General features: G+C 43.3%; 1 protein-coding gene across 2 annotated transcripts in view; it reads right to left on the reverse strand.

Annotated features, from left to right (window-relative positions):
- The window catches only part of CABLES1 (Cdk5 and Abl enzyme substrate 1), a 72,581-nt gene that overhangs the window by 10,224 nt on the left and 34,776 nt on the right, over nucleotides 1-27,581 (reverse strand). The window contains exons 2-7 of one of the 2 annotated variants that reach the window (XM_075744252.1): nucleotides 25,782-25,853; nucleotides 23,450-23,542; nucleotides 17,072-17,149; nucleotides 5,924-6,023; nucleotides 4,271-4,427; nucleotides 3,375-3,478 (exon numbers count right to left, since the gene is read on the reverse strand). In XM_075744252.1, the coding sequence (XP_075600367.1) occupies nucleotides 3,375-3,478; nucleotides 4,271-4,427; nucleotides 5,924-6,023; nucleotides 17,072-17,149; nucleotides 23,450-23,542; nucleotides 25,782-25,853 (604 nt within the window). The remainder of the gene's footprint in view (nucleotides 1-3,374; nucleotides 3,479-4,270; nucleotides 4,428-5,923; nucleotides 6,024-17,071; nucleotides 17,150-23,449; nucleotides 23,543-25,781; nucleotides 25,854-27,581) is intronic. The other variant, XM_075744253.1, reaches the window with a different exon arrangement.

Consider the following 27,581-nt stretch of genomic DNA (forward strand, 5'->3'; position numbering starts at 1 on the left):
ACAAAGTGAAGTAATTTCTCCAGGGCAGACCAGAATTTAAATATGACTAATACAATTAATAGAAGCCGTAGAGTTTGTGTTGGGAAAGTATTGAAGGTGCTTTTTCAGAATCGTCCCTTGACAGGCTCTTTGTGGGTATTACTTTTAGAAATGCGACAGGGAAGCGTATACCCTTTCAAGCCAGGAACTTCGCTGCAACAAAAAGACCAAACTGAAAGCATTTCTCCTTCCCCACAGCTATCTTCAAGGAGGAAGCTCAGCTACCTCTTGAAAACAGCTGAGGACTTGCAGTTAAAAATCCTCTGCAAGTCAGGACTAATTCAGCTCAGTAAAATTACAAGAGTATAAAGTCAATGCCAGTGACGACAAACTCAGGCTCCACAAAAATGGAAGGAACTGCATGTCGAGTGCTAACTCCATGTATTTCAGGGTAAAATCCAGGCCGGACCACACATTTTGTCCGTCTTACGCCTCGGGATAAAGCCTGCAGTGTTTACTGATGGAGCATTCACACAGACCTCAACAGTGGAGAAATCCTGGCCTGCAGAGCACGAGCCAGGCTCCCAGGAATAATATCAGCGCATGTAGCTCTAGCTCTATCCCGCAGCCAGCGCTGCAGCCCAGCACCCAGCCTCGCTCATCCACACCGCCATGTGTTCACACTCCTCTCACACACCTTCCTCCCATTAACTGCTCTGACATCCATATGGAGGCAAGGGGTGGGGGGGAATATCCACAACCTTGCAGCTGCCAAGCATTTATGCTAAATGCTGACCAAGTAACAAAACTTTAATTACAAGCTGCAGCTCTCCACACACAACACAATGTTCCGCGCTGACATCAGAGCTGCTCTCAGCTGCTCCGGCACTTGCGAGAGGCAGTAATTACAGCTATATTCCGCTTAGGACCAGAGACTGGTTTCAATCTGTGTACAGTAGCTCTACAGCTCTGCGGTCATTTGGCAGAGGTCTGTCACTACCGCGACGGCTGTGCACGGTCAGGGAAAAAACCACAGGTTTCTTGCTGGCCTCAGATTGCAATTTGGTTTAATTGCAGCATACGCTGATTTTTATATTTGGGGAAGAAAATTATTTGAAATTAGAGCCTATTATGCTCCTGTTCACACTGATGTGAACTGCAGGGAGGGGGAACGCCAGCTGAGTCAGGAAAGTCTAATACAGATGCAAGTAAGTTCTCCTACATAGCCAATATGGCCTTATATTCACCAGCTCGATGCACAAGCCCTCCTTACCCGCAGCCCGAGGTGCAAAACCCTATTTAACCTGCAAGCTCTCAGGACGCTCCAGCACTACCTTTTCTCCTCTCAGCTGAATGAAGCACCATCCCCCCCGTGAAATCTCTCAGACGAGCGCTGAAGAACAACCACCCGCTCTTCAGTTTCTTGGAAAGCTGTGCAGCTCCTGCATGACATCACAGCTATGTTGCTTCGATGGGGGGGCGGGTGACATCCTTGAACAAGGTACGTGCCTGTGATTCTCACCAAAAGAAACACAGCACTTAATGTCTTTCAGCCCTTAGATCAGTGCCTGCCTTCAGAGAGGGAGATGGGAGTGCTGCAGACCCTCAGGCAGCGCTGAAGTGAGGGCTGAAATGGAAATTCAGGCAAAAAACTCCAAAATGTCAAATAAGACATTTTTCCAGACACAGCAGCAATTAACCCCTAGAGAAAATGAAAAAGCAGGGAGACTCCTGTCAATGCAGATATACTCTAGACAATGGCATTGATTTTAACAATTGCCCTTGAAGTCCAAGTTTCACTTTTAAAGTATCTAGCCATACCAGTGGAAATCCCCAGTCAGCTCCTTTTTGCAATAGAAGTACAAATACGGACCTCAAAATGCTGGAGGTAACCAGCATATGGAAAAAAACGGCTTCAAAGAGACCTCCCCTCAGACGGAGACCTCCCCTGCAGGACGCTATCCTGGCTGCCGTGTTTTGACTCAGCCAACCATGTCCATCTCAACACCAAGTCGAAAAGAGATCAAAGATCTCAGATGATCCTGGAGGACTCAGATTGCCTGGCATGCATTTGCAGCCTGAGGAAGGTTAGAAACCCAACCATGACAGCTAAAGCTATGTTCACTTTGGATGCCAGTTAACAATGCCTTTCTCTTTGAGGGAAGACAGCTCCCTCTCCATGACAATAACCATATCAAAACCTAACAAAACATTTTCCCACCCAGATGTAGCTGCCATAAAAGGTTGACACTCTGTGGGTTGGCAGCCAAAAAATAACTTGCCAACCCTAAAAGTAAAACTGGCTGAAAGTAAGCAGAGGACATACTGGACTTCCATTCGAAAACTCAGCACAAACATAGCCTCAAGAGCTCAATTAAGCCTCTCTGTGCAACAGGCAGAACTCTCCTGCCAGCAAGGAGATAAGCTTCAATCTACATGGAACACCTGAAATCCATTTATTTTGAAGAAGGAGCACCCAAGAGTCCTACTATCAAATAAAGACCAGAGTGGAGGGCAGAAGAGAACCTACAAAGACTGTATTTTTACATTCATTAGCAGTTTCTTAAATAATATCTTCTGTTCCAAGTTAAGTGAGGACATGGGTAACACTTTAGACTTCAGTGTTTCAAATCCTATCCTATTTGTACATAGATAAGAGTACTACGTCACCACTTTGGGAAGAAAAATAAAAGAAGCTTTTCCCTGCTGCCTACTACTACTTTGGATGTACGATTCAGACAGATACATGCTCACACGCATATGATGGCACTGCACCAGACTTGGTGCAACCAAAAAAAGTCTCCCAGCACAGAAAACATTGAGTTTGAGCACAGATCAAGGAACAGTTATGTGTCTGTATTGTTTACGGGTTGGGACACAGTGAGAAAAATACAGGCTCTGCTCATAAGTGCTGCAATTAAAGGAAGGCCTATCCCATGGTGAAATAAATACCTGGGAAACAAAGGCTCTACTAGACACCAAAGTGCTGTTCCGAGGAGTGAACGATAAGCATCAAAACACAATGCAGCTTCATGACTTCAGAAAAACCCTAATGGGCATCCTCCTATTTTGTAATAGATGCCAATCAGAGGAAGTATAAATTTTCCTCTGAATGCGAGAGAATGAACACATTGTTTGAACAAGCCTTTCATCTAAAGCATTTATGAAATACAGCAGTAATAAAAGCATTTACTTTTGTAACACCTCCACGAGTTTGCTTTTACATGTCCTGGTAAGTAACTGTCATTTAGAACAAAGCATTCCAAACAGCTGTTATTAGTAGATTAAAAATAATAATAATGATCTTCTTAAAATTTGGCCAAATGTAACATCAACCTTCCAAATATTGTTACCAAAATTTATCTGTGCCACACCTAATTTTGCATATCACTTACCATATATGAAGGAAATATTAAAACCCGCTTATGTTTGCCACACGGCCATTGGGGATCGTCTAAAAGATTTGGGTCGTATTCAACAAAGTCTCCCAGGTCGCTACCTATAAAACAACGGTAAATATAAGAAAGGAATTCATTACATCAAGAAATCTTTGGACTTAACAGAAGTGGCAAATGAGTTCACAGAAAATGCACAAGATGATCTTCGTGCAAGATTTTTGAAAGAGTGGAAATATTTCTCCAAATCTTGAAAACTCTATTTCAATACTAATACAATCTGCAAAGATATAGAGGACCTACAGCTTATGAATTACCTGGTAAATGTGAATTTAGGGCTTAGAGAAATACAAAATTACATAAAGCTCGACAATGACTTTGATTCCCGGCAACAAGTTTTCATCTGCTTATGCAGATGTTATGATTTGTTTCATTTAACATGCCAAAATACCTTAAGCATATAGTGCTTTGGCTTATGTTTTGTGCCTGGTTTTGTAAACACAGCCCTTTCCAGCCTAATAAAGGTCACAAGTATGATTTACACCTTCAGCTTATGACTACCGTGTTGCCACTGTAAATTTTCCACAGCAAAGGAAGGTAACGACGAGCCTGATGCAGGAGGAACAAACAATGTTGGTGACAGGAGGAGGCACACTGAGTGCCATCAGGGGCTGTCAATACAACCAGCAGTCTTGTTTACTTAACTTTCCATCATCAGTAATCCAGCTTTGCTAAACAAACAGGGAATGAGCTGTGTTTCACCCATGACACAAGACTATATTTTGCTTAATTTAAGCAAAAAAGGGAGCTAAAACATAACATACGTCCATCCTTCACAGTAACTGCCTATCATCAGGTTACCCAAGGATATTAAAACAAGCTTCTTGAGAGGTTACCTGCATCAATGCTCCCCTGGGTGCTGTTAGCTCTTGCCAAAGAAAGGCTACGATGGCTTGCATTGCGAAATTGGGAGAAGGATGAGGTGGAGTCTATCGTGTTTCTCCGAGTTCCCAGAGCATTGGTGGGAAATAGGAACTGTGTATAAGAAACCGTCTAAAAAGAAAGAACGGACAGTTATTCTCAGCCCAGCTCGAGCGCAGCGGGATGCCTTTGGTGCATCCCAATTGGAAGCAAGGGAAGCCAAATTAGTGGAGGATTTTCTGGATTTAATAGTTAGGCACACATGAATAAACACCAGTCACCTATGCTTGCTTCAGTGCAGTCAGTTTATCCATGCAAAAAAAAGCTTTTGCAAGGGCATTAATTCTTCAACAAAACAAAACCACAAACACACACACACAAGCTCTAATACACTGGATTTACAAAATCCTACTCAAGGGTCAGATTTAAAAATATGTCAGTTTGATTGGGGTTTTTTCAGTGGGCCTTCTCTGTAGCAGATTTCAGCTGCTGCTGAAACAGCATCATCTATACGGGTCCCTCAGCACAGAGCTGCCAGAGGCAAATCACTTGGACGCTGTTAAACTTAAAACACTTTCTCCGGTATTTTTCTCCTTTAGGATTTTGTCTGGCAGAGTCTTATTGGTGTCGTAAGTGAGCTCCGGTTTATAGCAAAGGTTGCGGGAGATCACTTACTACCTCCCAACATGGACTAAGTGTGAATGAATAACTTGCAACAAAAATATTTTTAGAGCATACTGATCCTCTGCTTGTACCCTTGGCTAGGAATACGCTATGCCTTGCCTCTTGTAAGTTTACTTTCCAAAAATAACATTATATTGAAGAAAAAAAAATGAGTCTCAGACTCTAGACTAGTTTACGAGGAGGTCAGAACAGGTATCAAATAAAGCGTGAGCTTTCATTTATTTATAAGCAGACAGATTGTCCTCAGGAATTTACAGTCTGTGGTCTGGCCTGACACCTGGTTAGGTGAGCACACCATGTGTAGCAGCATTGACCTAGGGCCTTTAAATCCATGTATGACAGCAGATTGGGTAAACTGAACTGTAAAAAGTAAATCAAGCTTTCAGTAAAACATGTTTTCATTTATGATTAAACTTGTCTCTCCTCTATATATTTGTTTAAAACGGATCACTTGCCCTAAAGATTCATAATTGCTTATTCTATTCAAGTGAATGCACTCTTGGATTTTGAAATACTCATCACATTTGTACTACTGTCTTCCTGCTCTTTGGAAAAATACACTGTTAAGCAAAATTTATTTTATTAAATAAAATTGAGAGCAAACAGAATTAAAGCTTACAACTCTCACCAGAAATTATTTTCAAGCCCCTGACAATATACTGTGCAGTGGTATCTCCTGTTAGAGCCAGGGGAAAGCTGCACGATTCAGTAATGCTTTAGACTCAGATGTTGCCAGAGGCAAATTTCAAGGAGACAGAGTTGTTTGCACTGACAGCTTGGGCAGTCCTTCTGAATGTCTGCTAAGCTTATTTACAGCTTGCACATACTGTCCTTTAACTACTGTGTTACACTGCATGTTACAATTTATGTTTATATTTATTAGTTAAGCCATTTTTTCCCTTATTACATAAAATCTAAGGGAGTAGGAACTGCACCATCCCCACCTTCCCGTCTGCTCCGAGCTCCACACCTTCCAGACCAATTATCTCTTTCAGACACACTCCAGTAGAATGGCACTGGCGTCCACCATCCAGCTTCATATCCCTGGGAAACCAGAGCAGAAACAGCTCTTAATACACACGCCTTGCTCACCTTCCACCACCCCAATGCTGAAATAAGGTAGCAGCATTAATCCAGACATGCCAACTCAAAGCACAGACCAGAAAACTTTTCCTATGGGCAGCCCTTGTGTTGTCTAAAATACATTATAGAGAAAACCCCCATCTGGTTCCAGGTTGCACCTCATACTCCACCTATGGTGCAGAGCAAGGTTCCCCATCACCTCTGACAGAACCTGGCACTGGGAAGGAACTGGAAGTCATATACATTTCAGGTGAGATCCGACAATCTAGCTTGAACACTTGACTGCAACGTATCCAGCAGACACTCCCAGAGTACATACCCACGTCCCCCTATGCCTTCGGACAGAGGTAATGCCCATGAAAGCCTCTGGGAGGGATTCCTGCTCCCCTCCTTCCTGCTGGAGGCTGGCAGGAGAAGCCCAGCTCTCCATCGCCTCAGAATGGAAACTTGGGGATCTATTTTATAAGGACTGACCCACTCAGCATCTTACACTTGGAGGTAAATGAGATGCCTGAGACAACCAGGCTGTATCCCACGCGTTAGCCTCGTGATCAAAATGTGAGTGAAGGTAAAAAAGACTATAAGTGAATTTGTGCTCTGCAAATGACAGCTGTATACAAGTCCAGAGTATTCATCTCACAATATTTTCCTGCCTGATTTCCGCTGAGGTCCAAGTATATGTTTAAAAATCTGTGTGGGAGACATGCTGACACTGAGGCAGGCAAAAGCCCTGCAGGCTCTTCACCCGATTGCAGGGCTGCGCTACCTCCTGCTGCGTCTCTGCACACCCTGTTTCCTCATCTTCCCTTCCCAACCTGACACTCACTTCTCTGAAATGTGGCAATCGGTGAGTCCCCAGTAAATCATGTACTTTACTGCTAGAAAAATCCAACGTGTCTATCTGCTGGAAAACATACTTCTGTGACAAAAGAAAAAACTGTATCAAGTTTCTAATCCCAACAAAGCCCTCTTAGTTTCTTGATTGGAGTTCACTTAGCACAGTGTCACATTATCATTCTTCTTTCCTGGTATCATACTACTGAGGGGCTGGACAAATAATTACGTAAAAATAACCCTCTGTCAGAGGCACGGGATTAGCCTCTCCGTCCTTGCACAGAAAGTGATTAAAGGAACTATTTCCCATAGAGATAAATGCCAAATAGTAACCATTTCAGCAGATCTTATCTACAAAACAAACACACAACCTGAGGAAGCCCCCAAACCCCAGAATGAAAACAAATATCTGAATTACCTGAAATAATATCAGAACAGTTTAGTTTCCTTCCACACCAAACCTTACAGACATAGAATAAGAAATAATGTTGTTACCACTTTGAAAACAAGTCATGGAGAAATTTCTCCGTGCAATTAGCAGACAAGGATAGATAACTCTGTAATTCATCAAGTGAAAATCTGTCACCCTTTGTAGAGTCAGCACAGCAGCTTTATAAAAAAAGAGCAGCTCTGAGGACGGAAAAGAAATCAGTGCTCTGGGAGCAGGGTCAGCTGGCACATGTGAGCACACACGGGAACGATTCCTGGACATTAGCTAAAGATCGATGGACATTAATGCCTCCATTTTCCCATCTTTCTGATGTTTCTAAAGAAGAGTCTACCTTCAGGACCCTGTGAACAGGGTCCCTCATCCTAAGTGTTTTGCAAAGGCTACTTAGGTTCTTTCCCTTCTCTACATATGCTCTATATTTCTAGGTAGTATATGATTGCACATGTTGTAAACCAGAGCAATAAAATATTACTGTTTGGAGAGAAACCTGTCCATAAAACAGAGAACTAAACTCCCTCTCTTGAGGAAAATCAGTGCTAACCAATGTGTAGCTTCTTATCAACATATAAAAGGGAAGGCTCATCCCGGCTTATACCCATCCTCCTCTCACTGGGAAAAGAGCTTGGTGAATATCTAATAAGAAATTCTCAGGCAACTTTACTGTATTGTTTTTGAATTCCCTATCACTACGACCAACAGCAAGCCAGTCAAGTTTTTGCAAGACAAGCTTTGATTTTTTTTCCCCCTCCCTCCTATTACAAATAAAAAGTTCACTAACATCTCAGCAAAGCTCTTGCTGGGAAAGCAAGCCCAAGGGCTGCCACCCTGCTGCTGGGGGAGCCCCAGCACAACTGCTTCCTCCCTACATCCCCAAAATCCCAAGAGCAACTAGAAAAGACTTGGGGGATGCCTCTGCTTTGCCCTCTCCAAACGGGTGAATGGTGCCTGGGGAACAGTCAGGACGGTTGTTGGGGTACAGCCGTTGCACCAGTGCTGCCAACCACCACCAAGTCCTTCAGGACATGTGCCCTTATGTGGCACCATGGTCAATGGGCCCTGTGGTGCAGAAGCATATGGAGGAGGCACTTTATTAAAAAAAAAAAAAAAAAAAAAAAAAAAAAAAATCAAGCTTGCACTGTGTTTAAGGTATTTAGATCACTGATGGGTCTGAGGAACTGCACAAACCAATATCCAGTAGTAATAGATGCTTACAAAACACAGAGTAGGAAGGATGGTCCTTGCCAAAGAGGCTTTTAAGTGAAGACAACTTCCTTCCTCCTCCTCTTCATTTTTTATTTTCCTGTTTTATTTTCCAAAAGTGCTTTTTAACAGTGTTTTCAAGGGATTCAAGCAGACACCAAAAAGCAAAAATAAACCATGGGAACTTAATTTTACTACCTTCACTTTATTTGAGCAGAGAAAGCTTGAGGAAATGAGATGATCAGGGATGACATTTCCTGAGGAGGCAAAAAACTAGATCCCAGTTTCTGACAAAGCCTGGGGAGCTACTCTGAGTTACATCAATGTCAAGCTCTAGGTATTCTATTCATGCATATCATTTCCAGAAAGCTGAGCAGTGTTATAAGCTACACACAAAACTAAGCATATCGTTTTAGTTTCTCCACCTGACGGAGTTCACGCATTTTCTTGGAACAGTACCAGGTGACTTGGGATCCCAAATTTGTTGTGGGACAGTGAAAAGTTTTACCAAGCAGGTACACCGTGTCTTTTATTAGTCAGGGCATGATTAACAGAATATAAATTGGATGCTATTACCTTTGGAAGTATAACATTTCTTTAATGAACCAAATGTTATGCTTTGATGTGATCTACAAAGCCCCATGCAAGACTCCTGCTGGGCACTTGCTCTTTAAATGACAGCAACAGTTGAACACTTTAACTTGTGAATAATTTAGGAGTCCATTAAATATTAAATAGATTTCCAGATACATGAAAAAGCCTTCTGCTTATTGCAAAAAGGAATCTGATAATTGTTATTTAGAGATGTTAAGCCTTTTGTGTCTATATTTTATGCTTAGTGATTCCTGACTGTTAAGATTTATTCTAAAAGCAAAGGTGGTTCATGAGACATCAAGAAAAGATACTGTTCTTACCCATCACGGTTAATAATTTCTACTTATCGTCTCTGTTTATAGGGACAAGGACAATGACAGCTTTGGAAAAGACGCGCTGCCAGCCAGTCCAGCAGCAGATCTCTCGCTGCCAAAGACTGGCTGCTTTAATTGATCGAAAGCTTTCAGATCCTAATTGTCATTAGTGTTGCTAGAACAACAACTCCAGCGGCAATTTACAGGGAGCGGAGGTGGAGAAACTCCTGGAAAGATGGCTCTAATGAGCCAGCACCCTTTTTGTCTCTCCAAACATATTCAGGTGTCAGTACGTCAGCTCTTGTCCTGATGTTTTGCCTAACACAGGGAACAAGTTCAAAATTTAAACCTATTTGCTTTTGGGGGTTCATTGCTTAATTTCAATCTAAAGAAACGGGGCAAGTCATGAAAATGAGCAACAATGGCTCTATAAAATTCATACATGAGATGATTAATTTTGAAATTTCTTGGTGTGGGGAAAAAACCAGAGTTATGTGTCTTTCTGTAAAGCTAATATGCACTTAGTTTTCGATTTTGTTCGATTTGGGAGAAGCAAGGAAAGCAGGCAATGGTAAAGCAAAGCAGGGATATTTCAGTTTCCCTGTTATCAGCCAAAACCAGATAGTTATTCTTCCCCAAGCCTACAGAATGATAAATGTTCAGGAAAAGCACTCGAGATTGATGACTTAATCAAAACTGCCTGGCATACAAAATCCATTGGGGAAGAATAGCAAGGAACTTGGTAACAAATCTGAAGGACGCAACAGAGTATCCCACTTTGCTGTGTGCTTATTTCTACTATCCTCACAGCAATTTGGATGGTCTCATTTCTCCTGTAAATGTTCCCTTTTTCCATTCTCACTGCAACACTTGTTACCTGACCTGCCAAATAACTGATGGCTGGGGTTATTAGGTGAGACGACCTCACTGAAATGCTTCTTTTTGCCTCATTTTGCATATGAGTTTCTTACCCAGTTTAAACAAACAGAGATTTCAGAGTTTAGGTAACAAAGGCCGTTAGGATTCATAGATCATTGTGTCTACATGTTATCTGAGGTGATGGTACTGAAAACCTCTTACTTGCAGCATCACTGAACTCATTAGTGTTCTGGCCACCACTCAGTTAAATTTCAAATTAAATTCAGCACTGATTTATCTTTAGAAACTGGATGAAGCTGGTTTGTAGCACAAGTTCTTTTTATCTAATGGCTTGCTGCTTTACTTCAGAAGAATGGTCCATTTCCTCGGCTTCAATCCATTTGATTACTCATATTGTAACCTTAACTGGAGGCAAGTTTAGTCAGATGAATACCTATATTCTTGTCAAGACAGCAATATCCAGCAGCTATGCCTACTGCAGGTTAAGTTTCTAACCACTTAATGACTTCACTGCCATGAAGAATAAAAGATGAGGTGAACTGGCTGGTTTTATAAGGACACACAAGATCTGATACTCTGGATTTTTCTGTCCTGTAGCTCACCACGTCCAGCCCCAATGCCAGTCAGCCACCGCGAGCCCCACAGCTGAGCTGAATGTAAAACTAGCCATGTTGCAGTGCCACATCCGTGCAACACCACCAGCTCTGCTCCTCCCCTGGGTCCTCTAGATTAATCTTCTGGGCAGGACTTCACAGGAACTTGGAAGCTCTTAAAAGGTTCTTACAACATCACGAAATAAAATATCACTAGAATAGGTATGACTTCAATCTGTGAATGTTTTTACCATTAACAAAAACAAGCTCCAAAAGTCCCTTTTCAAAAACGTTTTTAAATTATGAACCATAAAGATGCATGCCAAAGGAAAAAAATAAAAACCACAACACAACAGAACTATAAACGCAACTAACTGCACTACCTTCTTTTCCTTTATAACACCTCTAGCAGTAAGAGATGTACATTGCCACCACCTTTTTTGAAAATGCTTAGGCACCCTAAAATACCAACGAGAACTGGATTACTCTCTGTTGGCTGCAAGGATTGCAAAGCCTTTCTGCAGGCCACCGTGTCCTGCAGGCCACATGGAGCAACTCCAACAACATCCATGAGGAACGCCAGAGTTGTACCATCTCCTTGGAAGCTGAAGGAGAAGTAGCGCCTAGAGAAGCTCCAAGAGTAGGCAAGCAATGGAGAATGGGTTCCCTTCTTTCCCTGCCCAAGAAATCTGCCTTTTCCAGGGTAGCTACCTGGAGGCAGAGCTGAACCTGGTCCTTCTCCATCCTGACTGGGGTCACACAGAGGGTCCACAGAGCGTCCTGGCACAGACCCTGCTGGGGAGCGGGGTGGGTAGAAACCCGCAGGCATGTTCCCTGTGCTGGCTGCAAGGGAGAGCCTGGCCGTGACAGTTCCTCTTTGGGGACATGCATAGTGACCCTAGCACCTGAAGCATGACCTGCCTAATGGCTAAAAGGCTAATGTCTGCTGGGTCTGATCCCCAGCTCCTGTCTCAAAGGGCTGAAATCCAATTCACCTCAAACCATCTGGAGTCCATCTCCAAATGAGTAATTCCTTCAAGTCTTGTTTAACTCATCTGGAAACGGCTCCCCTCTTTGGTCTGCCAAGACATGAATCCCCTCTGAGGGCCTAAAGCAGGTCAGCACACGTGTGTATGTGCACATGCTGAGGTGCACAAGTGTGTTGGTTTTGCGTGGCAAGGTTTTGGTAGCGGGGGGGCTACAGGGGTGGCTTCTGTGAGAAGCTGCTAGAAGCTTCCCCTCTGTCTGACAGAGCCAATGCCAGCCAGCTCCAAGACGGACCCGCCGCTGGCCAAGGCCAAGCCAATCAGCGCCTCTGTGATAACATATTTAAGAAAGACAAAAACAGTTAGAGAGCGCTTTTGCAGCCAGAGAGAGGAGTGAGAAGATGTAAGAACATCTGCAGACACCAAGGTCAGTGCAGAAGGAGGGGCAGGAGGTGCTCCAGGCGCCGGAGCAGAGATCCCCCTGCAGCCCGTGGTGAAGACCATGGTGAAGCAGGCTGTCCCCCTGCAGCCCATGGAGGAAGGATGAGGGGGTGTAGAGATTCCACCTGCAGCCCGTGGAGGACCCCACGCCGGAGCAGGTGGAGACACCTGAAGGAGGCTGTGACCCTGTGGGAAGCCCGCGCTGGAGCAAGCTCCTGGCAGGACCTGTGGATCCGTGGAGAGAGGAGCCCACGCCAGAGCAGGTTTGCTGCAGGACTTGTGACCCCGTGGGGGACCCACGCTGGAGCAGTTTGCTCCTGAAGGTCTGCACCCCGTGGAGGAGACTCACGTTGGAGAAGGTCGTGAAGGACTGTCTCCCATGAGAGGGACCCCACACTGGAGCAGGGGAACGATGAGAGGAGTCCTCCCCCTGAGGATGAAGAAGCGGCAGAAACACCGCGTGAGGAACTGACCGTAACCCCCACTCCCCGTCCCCCTGTGCCGCTGGGGGGGGCGGAGGTTGAAGCCGGGAGTGAAGTTGAGCCCGGGAGGATGGGAGGGGTGGGCGGAGGTGTTTTAAGATTTGGTTTTATTTCTCATTCCTCTACTCTGTTTTGCTTAGTAATAAATTAGATGAATTCCCTCTCTAAGTTCGGTCTGTTTTGCTCGTGATGATAATTAGAGAATGATCTCTCCCTGTCCTTATCTCGACCCATAAGTTTTTTTTTCATTGTACCTTTTCTCCCCTGTCTAATGAAAGAGGGGAGTGATAGAGCAGCTCTGGTGGGCACCTGGCCCTCAGCCAAGGTCAACCCACCACAACAAGCTTCCACCGTGACAACCTTTGGCAAAGGAGGTGTGCGCCAAAGCAGCTCAGGGGTTGCACAAGGCGCACCTCTGATAACTGTCATTACCTCTCATTTTCTGCCCATCTGCAGAACTAGATGGGAATTAATTCTCATCTCCTGCAAAGAAGATATAAAGTGGATGCTGAGTTTCAATACCCTTCACAAAATAGCTCTTCCATCTTTTAGAGTATTACATTTAAATAAGAAAGAGGAACTTGCAGAATGGTATTAGCATAACATTACATATGATGCTTCAAATTTGTCAGCATTATTAAAGAATACTGGGGTGTCAACATGATCCATAGTATATCAACAGTGAATAGTGAGAAAGGAGAGGAGAAACAATTTTTATAAAGCATAAATATCTCTCCACAATGGTAAAAAAGGTTCAGTAGTCACTGCTGCATCTCCTCATAGATATGTTTTGTTGGTAAACTTTACTGTAAAATCTCTGTGTGGTAACAGCATGTATGTTTCACAGGTGAGGAAGATTTTGTTCAGCGGAAAAATCCAATCATGAATACCCTTTAGCCATGAAGATTTCCAATACATTGAAAAAAAAGAGTAGCAACCACACAACTGATCCTGCAGTACCACCACTAGCACTTGAACCTAGCCTCTAACCTGTGCATTACACAATGACTTTGTATTTCATAAAAAACACAATCAAAGCCAAACATTCAGACAACATTATCAGTGTTGCTGGATCCTGTAGGTGCTACCTGCCTCTGCAGATCAGCCTGTAATGGTAACGAGAGTTTGTGTGTGTGCCTGTTAATTTAATAACAGAGGCAATAACACCGTTACAGTGCTCTCAGTACAGGGCAACCTTCTCATCGCTGCCCTTAGCCACCACTGAACCTTGTGTAGGGTCTGATGACTTTGGACTGTAACTCTGCAGGATGCTGGGGGCCAAGGGCAGCCAGCAGGCAAGATACTCAGCACCTCTTTCAGCTCCTGAATTGCAGTATAGCCTTCCTTACATTGCTTTCACCTGGCTACATCTGCTCTCACAGCTGCTCTGCTGGGCTAGGTGGGGGAAAGAAAGCAAGCTCTGATCCTGCCCATTACCCTTCTCTTGGCCATGGAAACAGGTGAAGCTGTGCCTGTCATCATGCCACCAGCAAAGATGCCAGTGATCTTAATTTAACCAGACCTGAAGAGGAGAAATTATGGCCCAGATCCACAGAAGTACCTGCCTCTCAGTGACTCTAGCAGGAGACAGCACATCTCAAAACCCTTGTGAATTCAGGTTTTAATTCTCCCCTTTTCCCATGCACAAAAGCACTATATGCTGACTCATTAGGTTTCCATTCATACAAGGTACGGACAAAATTTTGAGTACAGAAAATTCTAGTGATTACTTCTGTTCATGACTTTTTTCTCCCCACCACATCACTCTTTGCTTTGTACTTTTCACTTCTCTTCAGCGTAACAGAGAAAACTAGGGAAAGGAATTCCCCTAGTACACGGTGTCCTTCCTTCTTGGCCCCAGCAAGTACCACTAGAGGAGTCTTCTGAAACCACAGGCAGCAAAAACTACCATTCATCACTGGCAGCCTCTGTGCTGCTCCAGGGTATGTTTCCCTTCAAAAGCCTGCTGCCAGCTACATTTCAGTGAGCCCGCAGCTGCCCGGCTGCAGGGGAGGGGGATTTGGGAAAGATATTCCAGGGGACAGCTCAAATATCATCCTCTTATATACTTGCATGGCTCTCCTCTCCAGACTTCCATTGGTATTTGCACAACGACTTAAAAACACAGTTTGGGGGCTTGGGGAGGGTTCTTGCATTTGTAGCTTGGCCTCAGCATGGAAGGCAGGCAAGCAAGGGCCACAGCCCAGGTACATTGCTTGCACCTCGCTGGTAAGGGGCGATGCTACCCCATCCACCCTGGCCGAGTACGCAGTTTAGTGGTGTCTGCAGGAACTGCCTTTCAGATAATTTTTTAAAGTGGATCTGTTAGTGCAGTTTAGCTGCCAGCATTGATACAGTAGAGCTCTTCTGTGCTGCCTACAATATAAGAGGGGCCTGGCAGCCTCCCCAAAACACAGCTGTGCCCAGAGATTTCCTTGCTGGCCACAGTGCTTGAGAGTCGGAGCAGAGGTGGAGAAGCAGCAGCAGCAGCTCCACCATGTGCTCCTCTCACACGGAGCAGTCTCCCCTGCACGCACGTCCACCCCGCTCTCCCACTCCTGCCAGGGCTTACTCTAGCCTACCTGCAGATGTGCCCAACGTTCCCTGCAACTGTTTGTTTCTTTTCCTAAACTATTCAGTAATGTTTGCAGAACGTAAACCAGTTAGGACATCTTGCCCAGGGACAGACATCAGCGATCTAGAGATTCACAGAAAGCAAAGCTAAAGGGTGCTGTCACTACGGTACTTCAAAAGGGTACCAGTGTCTCTCCCTGCCCCCCTTATCACACATCCAAAATGTGCAAAGAAGTAAGCAAACACTGTGCAGCCTGAACAGAGTGGCTACAGTTTATACTATACTGCCTCATCTGTTCTTTGCACCAGCTGTTCCTGGAAGGAGGTGCCATTGAATTGTTTCCCTCTTCCTCTGATGCTCTGGAAGAAAGACAGAGGGCATTTTTTTTTTTTTTTAATCTTGGGCTTTTTAGCAAAGGGAACAGGGCTGGATTGTTTTCTATTGGCACTTGCTACCTTCTCATCCCATGCTCTTCTTGCTGCGTAAGCATGGCACAAGGCATTACATGCTGAAATAATACTTAGGTGTGCAGCTGGGCTCGTTACTGATGTAATTTAGAAGGTATAACCAGTCATCAGCATTTCAAAATGTATTCAATTTTCAATAAAGAGGCAATTTCCATAGAGCAATGACCATAAGTGAATGACAGTGTACCCAAGAAGAACGAACAAAGCTGCCAGTCTGTCAAGAATTTGCCTGATGTGTCATCTCAGTTTAATTAAGGGAAAAATTTACTGTAAGAGACATGAGAGCAAGTCAACTCTCGTATAAAGGTGCCTCCTTTCCTTTATGCGTTAAAAATACCCTCCCTTTGTTTTGAATTACTGATGCATGAGCAGCCTGTGGCAAATCATTCTCCAGAATTGATACGAGCCAAATTCATCCTTTCTGCACTGGATGAATTTGACTGTAGGCGGTTTATGGTTCTTTCAAGTCCACCTCAGTGAGTATTTCCCCCAAATTTTGTGCCCTGCAGGCACTGAGCCGACCCCAACTACAGGCAACTCTCAGCTCAGCAAAAAGCTTCCTCAGTCTTTGGAGAACTGCTTTAATTTGAACAAACTTTTCTATCAGAGGTCTAGTGTTGCAGCATGTCAAGGGATGCAAGGCAGCTCCATGGATGTTGCTTACACCAGCTAAGAACCTGTATGGTATTATGGCCAAAATAATAAATTTTCACTGACTGAATGAACTGACCAATGGCTGAATGTACAATAAAAAGGCATTATGTTTAAATCCCATTATTTCCCTACAGTTCTGGAAATCTAGGTACAGTAGCATCATGTTTGCATGGGAGAATGAGAAAGCTAAGACTGCTTATAAAATAAAAGTTGCGCTGTCTCGAGTACTTTTTTCATCAAAGATGAGTGAAGTCAGAAGAAACAATAAAACCAGTGCATTTTTCAAGAACATTGATTTCAGGGGGTTAGTTTTCTCCAGTTTAATAATCAAAGATACCACAACACATATAAATAAACTGGGGACTGAGAGCTGTAGTTTTAACCTGGTAATGTACCACAAGGCTAATATTTCTAAGTGCATTTCTCTCATCTCAGAGCAGATATGTAAAAGCATTAGCCTCCATCATGCTGTTGCCTGTTATCAGGTCTACATGCAGGCCAGAAAGACTATGATGTAGTACACATATAAATATACATACCCGACTTGGGTACAGTCTCGATATGGCAGCACTGAAAATATGCTACAGAAGGATCTTCTGCTGCTGATAAGGACTATTCTAAAATATAAAAGAAAATAAAAGAAATCAAAGACTAAAATTTAAAAATCCCACCACAATAAGCAAAGCAACAGATGTTACCATTGAGAAATTCATAATCATAACACTTCCATCATGGATGACTTCTCCCTCTTTTTTATCTCACAGGTAGGGTATCACACTACTGAGTCTTTACAGAAGTGCTGAAGCCTGTGCCATACATTACACAGCAAATGAGTAGTGGAGTCCCATCCCCTCTGCAGGCTTTCTAGGAAGACTATCTTGAACACATTACTTGGAATCCAGGATAGCTGTTTTTCTGGTGAAAGGAGTCCTAGTGAAAGGAGTCTACCCAGCGAGGCAAGGAGCTGTTCTGACAACTCACAATTTCTGCAACTAAACAGACAAATCCAGCAGCAACCCAGATGATAGACACCAACAACCACCTGTGATACACACCACAACTCTGTGTCTGACTTGGAGTCTGCATTTATGCGACAAGAATTTCCAGCTGCTGGTCATGACTCTTCTCTGTTAAACCAAAGGACTCCCTTGATTTCAGCTTCCTGTTCCTGGAATAGGCAGATTCATGGACGAAGTCAAAGTTTGCTATTACCACCAGCTTTCAGATCCTTTCACTGTTTTCCAGGTTCCTCCTTGAGTCTTCTCCAGTTTTTCCCCACCACCCTTCTTGGCCTCTGGCCAGTATTGCTGGCCTCAGGAGTCGCACAGATGGCAGACATAAACATCGCATATTTCAGTCTTACCTTTAAGATCAGTGTCTAGCCCTGATGACCCACCAGCCTCTGTGCTCAGTAATCACATCAGCCCTCTTGGTTATGATGTTGCATTGACACTCAAGCATGACCGATCCCACAGCTCCTCCATCACCGTGTCTATCCCAGTCACTAACTGTCAGGGTTGAATCCCTCCTATAAGCACGGCTTGCCTTCATTCCTTATAGGCAGGTAGCTCAAGATGTGGCTACATGAAAGCATATATTATCTGCCTGCACAGAGCTTATCTCAGAAGCCAGGCCACTCTCACAGCAAATGTCTTGTATTTTTAACCAGTCTCCAAATCTCTGCATCATCTGCAAAGTCATTGTGTGGCATTAAATCAAATACCTTAGAGCAACCTATCTGTTGTGCAGCCACACTACTACCTTCAGCCATCAAGCTCTAACATGTCATTAAGCAACATCAAAACCACCTTGAGGTCAAGACCCACCTTCCAGAAAACTGCGTGGACTGCCAATAGCTACGTTATTGTAGTTTTGGGAGATGCAGATTGGCAAGAAGCCAAGAGAAGCTTGATCAAGATGTAAGATATAAAATGCCAATAAATAACTGATTGTTTATAAATATACCCTCTTTCCTTACTACCTTCAGGACACCAACAATTGTACAATGTACACTAAAAAGACCCTTCTTCCCTCTAAAGTCGGCCAACAGGCTGCATCCCCTTAAATTGCTCTAAGACACGGTGATGGCAATTTGTGCCATCTTCTAATTGATTAGTTTTAAAATTTACTGATGTTTTACCTTTCTAAAAATCTCCACTTGTGGTCCAAATGCTAGGACCTACTGCTAGGTTGATTGTCAGGGATATTTCACTTTCTTGCTCTGCTCTGCAACATTGATTTTTCTGATGTTGCATGCCACAGATCTGTATGTCAGGATTTCACCCAAATTTTTCATCCTTTGTCCTACACTGGTCAAAGTTGGATAACAAAGCCTAGCAAGTGTTTTTGTTCTTTACCATCCAAACACCATATGCACCCATCAATCTTGTACCAGTTACACTGTTATTGAAATACTATTTCCTTAAGGGACCAGCTTAGTCATTGTTCTTGGAAAAGGTTTAGATCCCCAAGAGAGCTGCTGCATGTAATGCTTGGAAAAACGTAGAATGATCAGTTTTCCTTCTCATGGATCATTTTGTTATAGCGATCCTATTTTCTTCCTTAAAAGCATGTCTAAAAGCAAAGTGGTATTTACCCTTTAAGAAAGGAAGGTTTCTAATAATAAACATGCATACAGCATTATGAAGTTCTCCTGCAGTAGACAAAGTATGATTTCCCTGTTGTCTGAATGCTGTAACAACCCTTACCTATGGTAAATATCTCAGATCCTACAAGATGGTCTCATGGTGCAGCAGTAAGTTATAGAGCCGGGGGGGGGTGGGGTGGGGTGGGGAATCAAGTTTCATATTTGAGAAAGGCAATCCATAAGCAAAACAACCTGGCATATGATTAATTTTGTGCTTGCCACTGCTTACTGCTGAATGGTTGCTACTCACAACAGCTTGCTTGTTCACTGGAAGCCTTGTTTGCTGATGTATGAAACTTGGCACAGATTTCAGGGCTGACATCAGAAAGCATCTTTCAATGTGGAAAACCACGGTACCCACTAAGCGTATTCCCCCCACTCCCTCTGGCTGCTTCTGGAAATACAGCTCTTCCACCAACGCCCTACATCTCCCTAAAAAAACCCCAACACCTAACTCTTAATACTTAAACAAACTGGTGCTTCCATATCCACAAGCAGAGACAACAGTGGGAAGTTACCATAGAAAATTTGGTATGTGTATCAGAGGGAATCAGACCAGAAAGGAAATAAAAAGCACCAGCCCAGATGCTAGTTTTTTTCAGATTTCTTTCCCTTGGGACCCAAGCATTGCCTCTCTCTCCATAAACTGGAGGACACTCTTTACATAAAGATCTCTCAGGCAAAGCAGGAGAGAAATCCACGGCCTCCACTGCCAGGATGCCACAAAACCTCATGTGCAGAGCTGCTGAAGGGGGCTGGTGCAAAAGCCTTAGGAGCTAGACTGGAAGAGAATCAGGGAGGGCAGTGGTCAGAAGCTCATCATGGAGGGATAAAATGGCATTTTAAGTAGAGGTCGGATGATATGCATGAAAAATGAAAATATTCAGAGGGTTGGCAATGTTCTGCTGGAGCAGAAAGTCCAGAAACTTGTCATAAAGTACACTTTGGAGAAGAAGGTACGGTGGAAGCCAGCTGCTGTTCAAGAAAATCCAATTATTGTTTATGGGAGAAAAGCATTTTACTGGATTTCAACTCTTCAACAAAGAGCATCTATGGATCTGTGCAGCTCCAAGACTATCTCCAATACCAGAAGCAGCCTGAGTTAGAGTTTTTTGAGGTTTGGGTTTACATGCCCTGATTGCCGTTGTGCCACCTAGACATATTTAAAATTACTTCACAAAAAGGTTTTCACTCTCTAATTCTCACATTTAACCAAGAAGTTGTACTAATTACTATGGTTCAGAGCAACCGTTATTTTGCAAGAGAGCTCTGACAATGTGCAACTGAGACTGTAAAAGCTAATCTTCCAATTTCTTTTATGAGGTGTATGCTATGAAACTACAAAAACTTACTGAGCACAAGGCTCTCCATAGAATCAGTAATTCGCTTGACTTGAAGAAGAAGAATGTGTGTTTTCTTTAGTGTCTGTCTAGGTTTGATTGTGTTGTACCAAATGGCTGCGATCAGGCAACGTGATATACATCAGATGTACCATATACATGTGGAATACTGTAGCCTCTTTTCTCATACCAGATTGATGATGTTTGACTACCAGGGCTTTGCTGCCCTGCAGGCAAAGGTGAACACACAAACCATGGATGCTCTCTGGGTAGCGACCATCATTTTGGAGCCTCCCAAGTTCAAGTTGGGGCTATTGGAAGGTGGCTGAGAGGATGCTGTGAATAGTCAACCTCTTCGAGTGCATGTGTGTGCATTTCCACAATTAAAAGGGCAGCAAAAGAGACCTTTCATACCCTATGGGTGGTGTTTGGCCTTGGCTTAGATCCACACACTAACAAAGAAATTGAGAAAGCAATGGCATGGGGGTAGCATTGTATTACTGCTTTTATATCTGCTATATAGGATGACTCTAGAAATGTTCTTGTCCCATTCTCACCATGAATCATTTGCTCAGCTGGCTCAGGTTGCTGTTTCAGTGGCCTGTTTCTGCTAGGTAGGAAATCTTCTGCTTCACAGTTTATGGAAGATACCACCACCAAACCTGCCAAGTAAAGTGGGTGAAACCCCACGCTGGTGGCTACCTGTGCTAATTTACATGTCAGGGTGGGCTTGCCTTTGTCTTTTAATGGGAAAATTTATTCTGTGCTATTTTACAAGACCGCTTTGATAATACAGTCTAGGAAACCTAATTTTCCAGCTCCTTTAATAAGCCATGTCCTACAAATGTGAAGAAACCAGTTTAACCAGTGCAGTGAACCATGAACAGGAAGCTTTACAAGGACTAGCTGATAAGCTGCGATCTGTGTATAGGTGGTTTTTCTCTGTGCTAAATAGCTGAACTCTTTATTTTAACCACAGGCAGTCCTGTCTCACCGCTGGACTGCTGAAGGCTGGACCCACAGCACCGTCGCTTGGGGCTGAGAGGGGAAGAGCTCGCAGCACTGCAGGACAAGGACACGTCACTTCACAGGCTGAGAGCCACAAATAAGGGCAATTACCAGAGAAAAGAGCCCTGAGCTATCATCCACACTGCAGTTTGCTTTGCTTTGACACAGTCACATGCCAGTGACACTGTTACTGAAAGTCCTAGCTACTTTAAAGCCCAGCTATCAAATTCACCACTCAAAAATATATTCTGTGTAGAAGTTTTCAAAGCTGGGTTCCACAAGTTAAGTGAAAGGCTGACATGGTGTGACAGAAGGGTCAGGGGTTTTGGAGAGAGCTCAGAGAGACCGACTCCAGCCCGACTCAGCGCCTGCGTCCTGCACAACCACGCACAAGCCACCTGGGATGAGGTCCCAGCCACAGGAGGGTTTTCTGCCCATTGCAATACCTGTGCTCCTTTGTGTCACAGGGAACTGGGGAAGACACCAGCTTTAAAGGTCTTAAGGTACTCAGAAACTCTGTTGATTTTACCATGAACACATAAAGCAGATCCACCTGAATTTCCAGAGGTCCTTTTCATCCAGCATGCCTATTAACTTCAGTGACTGCAACAGCATCCAGACCCCTTGGAAAAACAGGGTATGCACTCATATTGCTTACTGCTTGACTTAGCTGGCCTTAGGGGTAACACAAAGTGTTGACTTTGCATTTTATTTTTAGCTAATATTGCTGTGGCTCTTTGTCCATAGGACAAAAAGCATTTTCAAAACTGTGTATTTTATTCTGCTTGTATCTGTGTTCTAGATAAAGAGATCTTTATTATGATTATGGAAATATTCTGGAAAACTGTGTCTGCTGATAAAGATAAGAAGCCAGTTGAATAACAGAAGCTTACTCACTGTTTTCTTAGCAAGAAAAATATTCGGTTATATTATCAGACATAATGACTGATATATAAACTAAGATAAAATGCTAGGATATATCTTACAAATACTTTTTTGCAACCAATGGAGAAAAGAGTTCACAAATCAAATATTTATTAATTTCTTTCACAGGTAATATTTCTATCAAGTTTATGGATGTATTTTATATATACATCTCAGTAATTGCTTGTTCTCTGTGAAATTTGCATCATACTTTATGAGTAAGTATTTTTCGCTATAGGAAATTCCCAGAGTGTACATATATACATGTACAAACCAGACTAAAATTAGAGGGCTGCTTTTCAGTGTTTGACTCCATATGTATTTGTTGCAAAGACAATAATCAGCTTCTAGTCAGACAATAGTTAAGTCAACAGTGCTGCATGCATCTGTCTCCTACAAAAGCTGTTTCTAAAAAGCTGTTGTCTCTCAGAACCACCTTCTGCAATATTTATGTTGATTACTGCCTTTCACTTCGTTTAATTGTATGTGTGAGAATAACACAAGGAAAATTTTGCTCGAGGCAAGCAGCACCTACCAGAATTCAATTCATAAAACCTGCGGTTCAATGTAACGCAGAATTTCTATTGACCTGCTTCCACGTTTGAAATGTCCTTCAGCCATTGCTAAACTTGTTCCGGGCAGGTTTGGCCGTGTACCCCTCTCACACTTAGCACCTGGCATTACCCTCAAAAAAATACAACCAGATTGTGCCTAGTTTACTCTGACTGATTTTCATTTTACACAAGTTATTTGTGTTATGGAGACACAGGTCTTAATAATCCATAGGCTAACACTTCCATTGACTCGTACGTCACCCAAGGAAGGAGCATGCATTGCAGCCTGCACCTTCACAGACTATTTTAAAGGCCATTACTACGTATGTGGTATGTGGTAAGTGGCAAGGACATGCTGCGCTCTTGCACGTGGATGCCGACCCTGCCCTTTCCCCCGTGCCCCGTGGATTGCCTTTGCAGAAGCAGCCTTTGGATGCACAGTACCTGCCGTTTCTGGTATCGTGTTGCCGCATGTTCTTGATAAAATGAACCTTCTTAAAGTTCTTTGGTCTGGGTGATCCTGAGAGTGTCCGACATCTGAAAATCAAATCAGTTGGGGAGGAGGGGGGGGGAGAAAAAAATAAAAGTACTCAGTTCCCTGCTGTACGGCCAAAAGTCTACACAAAGGCAGGAAGGAAAGACGAGACAAATGATTCAAGTTGCCCTGTGTTAGGAATCCGCAAGAACAATAAAGACAATAAGTCTGGTAATGTGACAGCTCAAATAAAAAAACTATTTAAAATAATAATAAGGCACCACCACCCCTCCCTTTACACAAAAAAAACACATCATAAAAAAAATCTCAGCAAAATAAAACTTCCTGTAATCGGCCATGACAGCTTAGCCCAAGCTTTCAGAGGAAAAAAAAAATTAAACTAAAAATCTGGTAAACATGCAATTTTCCCCCTCACACCAACAGCTGCACTTTTGTATCCTCCTCAGCTATTGATAAAGGAGATACTGAGGAAAGTTCGGGTTTGTCTTAATTTTAGAAAGATTTAAAATCTCTCATTTGCACGGGTAATTCCTATTTGCTTTTAAGTCTAAATACTACTTTTCACATTCCTGACAGCATACAAAACAACTGAAAATAAAATAAATTACCTCAGGAAGAAAAAAACCCACCTTTCTTCAAAACATTAATCCTTAAATCTATTTTACATCTGAATGCACTTTTTAAATTGCGGTTACAGAAAGAAATTGCCAGAGGGAGGAGAGATGAGACAAACAGCAATATCCTACCCCCCCCACTTCCAGCCTTGCTCTTTTTTAATCAGCTGAAACCGCAACGCATGTGAAAGCTTTCTCTGTTTCATCTCAGTGCTGTTTTGCTGCAAGGCACAGCACAGCATGCCGGCACTGGAGGTAACTCCTGTGCTCGCTGCATGGCCAGGGCTGCCGGACCGCAGTCGCTGCATCCTCTGTGGGAGCTAAGGGACAAGCATCCTGCACCGGCGCATGGGACCAGCGCGGTCGCCGTGTGTTGAGCCTCCCTAACCTATTTTTCCCATCCTCTCCTACGCATAGGCAGAGTTCAGCAGCTTCCCAACCCCAACAGGTCCTTTTGTTGGACTGAAACCACAGACCGCTGGACCCAAACTAGCAGGGACTGCCAGTCCCCATTGCTGTACCCAAATGCCATCATGCTGCTTGGGCACAGCCCAAGGAAGGGACCCCATCACTTTGTCATTTCTGCCTTCCTCCTGGTAGTAAAATCTTTGAGATTCCCTCACCCACTGGTTGCACTGAGCCTTCTTAGCGTCTTCAGGGGAACGTACCATTAAGAGAGAGGCTCTACCACCAAACCATACTTTGTTTATATCTTTTGCCAATTATACGTGCTTGAATCATTCATGAGAACGCTTCATAACATGCTGGTAAGCATTCAACAGTAGGCTTGGTAAAAATAATCAAGCCTTGGTAACAGGCCAGTTGGTACAGCCTCTGCTATTAAGTCTTTGCTTCAAGGTGGGGAGAGACAGCTAATCTGCATATGGATAAACAAGGCTATAGGCTAAACATCTATATAAACCAGCTGAATTACAGGTCCCAAGATAAAGAGATATTCAAAATTAAGCTGCTGCCTTGCTGAACAGCTGGAAGCATACCACACACTGGTCAGATTACTGATCAGCCCGTTTCTGAACTGTTAAGCAGTTGCTCCATTTTCCATCACCCCAGAGGATTGCCTAGTGACCAATTACTGCGGTCCCCAGAGAAGCTGTGGCCTCCTGGATGCAGAAATAAAACCACACTGTAGCTGCTCATATAACAAGGATGGGGGCAGATTTATTAGTGAGGTAGCAGTCACAAACCTACTAGCCAACACAGAAAGACAGTAATGCTGGCTATCAAAATAAGACTGCATGTGCTGAGAGAACAAATTATAAAAATCCATAAAAAATAAGAATACTAAAAATACTAGCCTTCAAAAGCTTCCTTTATTAAACCAGCTGTACTTACTTTTTAAAGGTACTGCGTTAGAGGCTAGTCATTTGTGTTAGTGACAACTACACTTCTCTATTAATCAAAACTGAATTTCTATTTCATGATATTTTTTTAAAATATTGACTTTTTATTTAATAATCTAAAGCCAGGGAACATGTAATTCGTGTCACCTACCACCTTGCAAGGGTGCGTGAGGTTTCACTTTACCCACTATGAAGAACGTCCTCACGTGAACACCCAGTTACTTTCCAACACGCGCAGGGACAGCAAGTCTGTCCGTGCACATGCCTTACAGACAAGTAACCAGAGAGAGAATAAATAAAATGACCTCCGCAGTGGGGCATTTTCCTCGATGTCCTCCAGAGTCTCCAGAGAAGATCGCTGGGAGATCAGCCGACGTCTGCAGAGAAAACAGAACACAAAAGATCACCATGGGTTAGAGGGCATGAGAAAGTCTTCAGAGCTGTTATTTAGTAAAGCTCACAAACTGCTGAACCGAGCCGTACCTTGGGATATTAAATCAATTTTGTTCTGTTCTGCTAACCTTACTAAATCAATTTGATCCCAACCAGAAGCAAACTTACTCCATACAAGCTTCTATAGCAAAACAGAGGTTGAAACTTCCCAACAGCTCCTCCTCAGTTTGCGCTTTCAGGTTTTCCTTCCTTCAAGGCTTTAACACCCACCTAACACCAGTCCCACACTTGCTGTGGTATAGCCTGCAATGCTACAAGTACAGTTCTTTGATAAAATAATGCTGACGCAGATCTACAGAGACTGCCTGTTGTTCACACTGCCACAGGGGACACTTCTCTTTGCCCCTTGCCCTTTTTACCAAGTCAGTGTCACTTGTTTCTCAGTGATGTCCATCTTGTCATTCCTGTGAGGAGTGACTGAAGAGAGATGAAAGATGACGGAGCTGGCAGCACTGGGCACAAACCAGCATTTTAATAGTGAGCTCTGACCAGCCCTCTGAGCAGCACAGATGAGTTTAGTCCTGTTTTAAACCAGTTTTCTATGGCCGAGTCAGATCCCTCTTCCACCTTCAGTGAAATGAAGTAAGGAAATCTTAGCATTTCAAAGACAAAACCAGTCCTCCAAAAAACACCATCAATACAAAAAAAAAAAAAGTGTAACATACAGCCCACCTGCAGGCACATAATGAAAAATTAGGCTGGCAATCATCAAAATGACCCCGTCGATGGGCATTAAGCAGCTGCAACAGCCAGCAGAGCCAAGGTGTGCCGCAGCATCCGGAGTCTCAGCACCCATCACTGAGGTGTACAGCACCTTGCCAGTGATTTTATGAGTATGAACTTAAATGATAAAAGTCCTTATAGACTAACACAATTTTTTCCCCAATTACCTTAATACCCTCCCCACCAAACTGCCTTACTCCCTTGATCTGCAAGCAAAGAGTTTCCAGAATCTCAATGTGTTCTGAGCACCCCCGTGCTTGGAAGGGTGCTCATTAATTTATTCCTGGGCTGTATTTTCACAATAAATTGTTTTCTCTGATGCCAGCATAAGCAGTTTCTAATCCTTCTTGCAATTTGCTAGCCCCTCCAGTTGTGCTGCTACAACTGTTCCTGCAGCCATGCTGCAAATCTGATTACCAAAATGTTTTTCAGTTCAAAATAACCCTGAGGTTCAGTGGCTCAGTTTATTACTAGTTCAAAAAAACAGATTTCTATCACTAACCCCCAGACAACACATTTCAAGACAGTTTCAATGTGTATGTGGCTTTTCGTGTACTTAGAAAATCATAAAAAAAACCTCAAACAATTTACCGAGCAACTAAGTGTGAAGCGTAATCCTCTTAGGAAAATATGCAAACCTAAATCCCCTCAGGCTTTGTCTAAACTAGAATTTTAGAAGATCTGGCACAAGATAGGATACACCTTCAAAATGCTAAGAAAAAATAAAGTCTGCATTTCAGAGTGTGCTGAACTCACTGATGTAGAAAAGGAAGAAGAGACCAAACATCTGTCTCCTGTGCCCACGGGTGCTCTCTCAGCTCCATTCAATCAGAGGACACAGAGATGCTCTTATAGGAAGAAATTCAGATCAGGAGGAGCGCCTCCTCTGTTTTCAGTTACATCAGTCCATAAACACAAGCTGGAAGTTT

The sequence above is a fragment of the Balearica regulorum genome, chromosome 2 (assembly GCF_011004875.1).
Source record: "Balearica regulorum gibbericeps isolate bBalReg1 chromosome 2, bBalReg1.pri, whole genome shotgun sequence".
NCBI lineage: Eukaryota > Metazoa > Chordata > Aves > Gruiformes > Gruidae > Balearica > Balearica regulorum.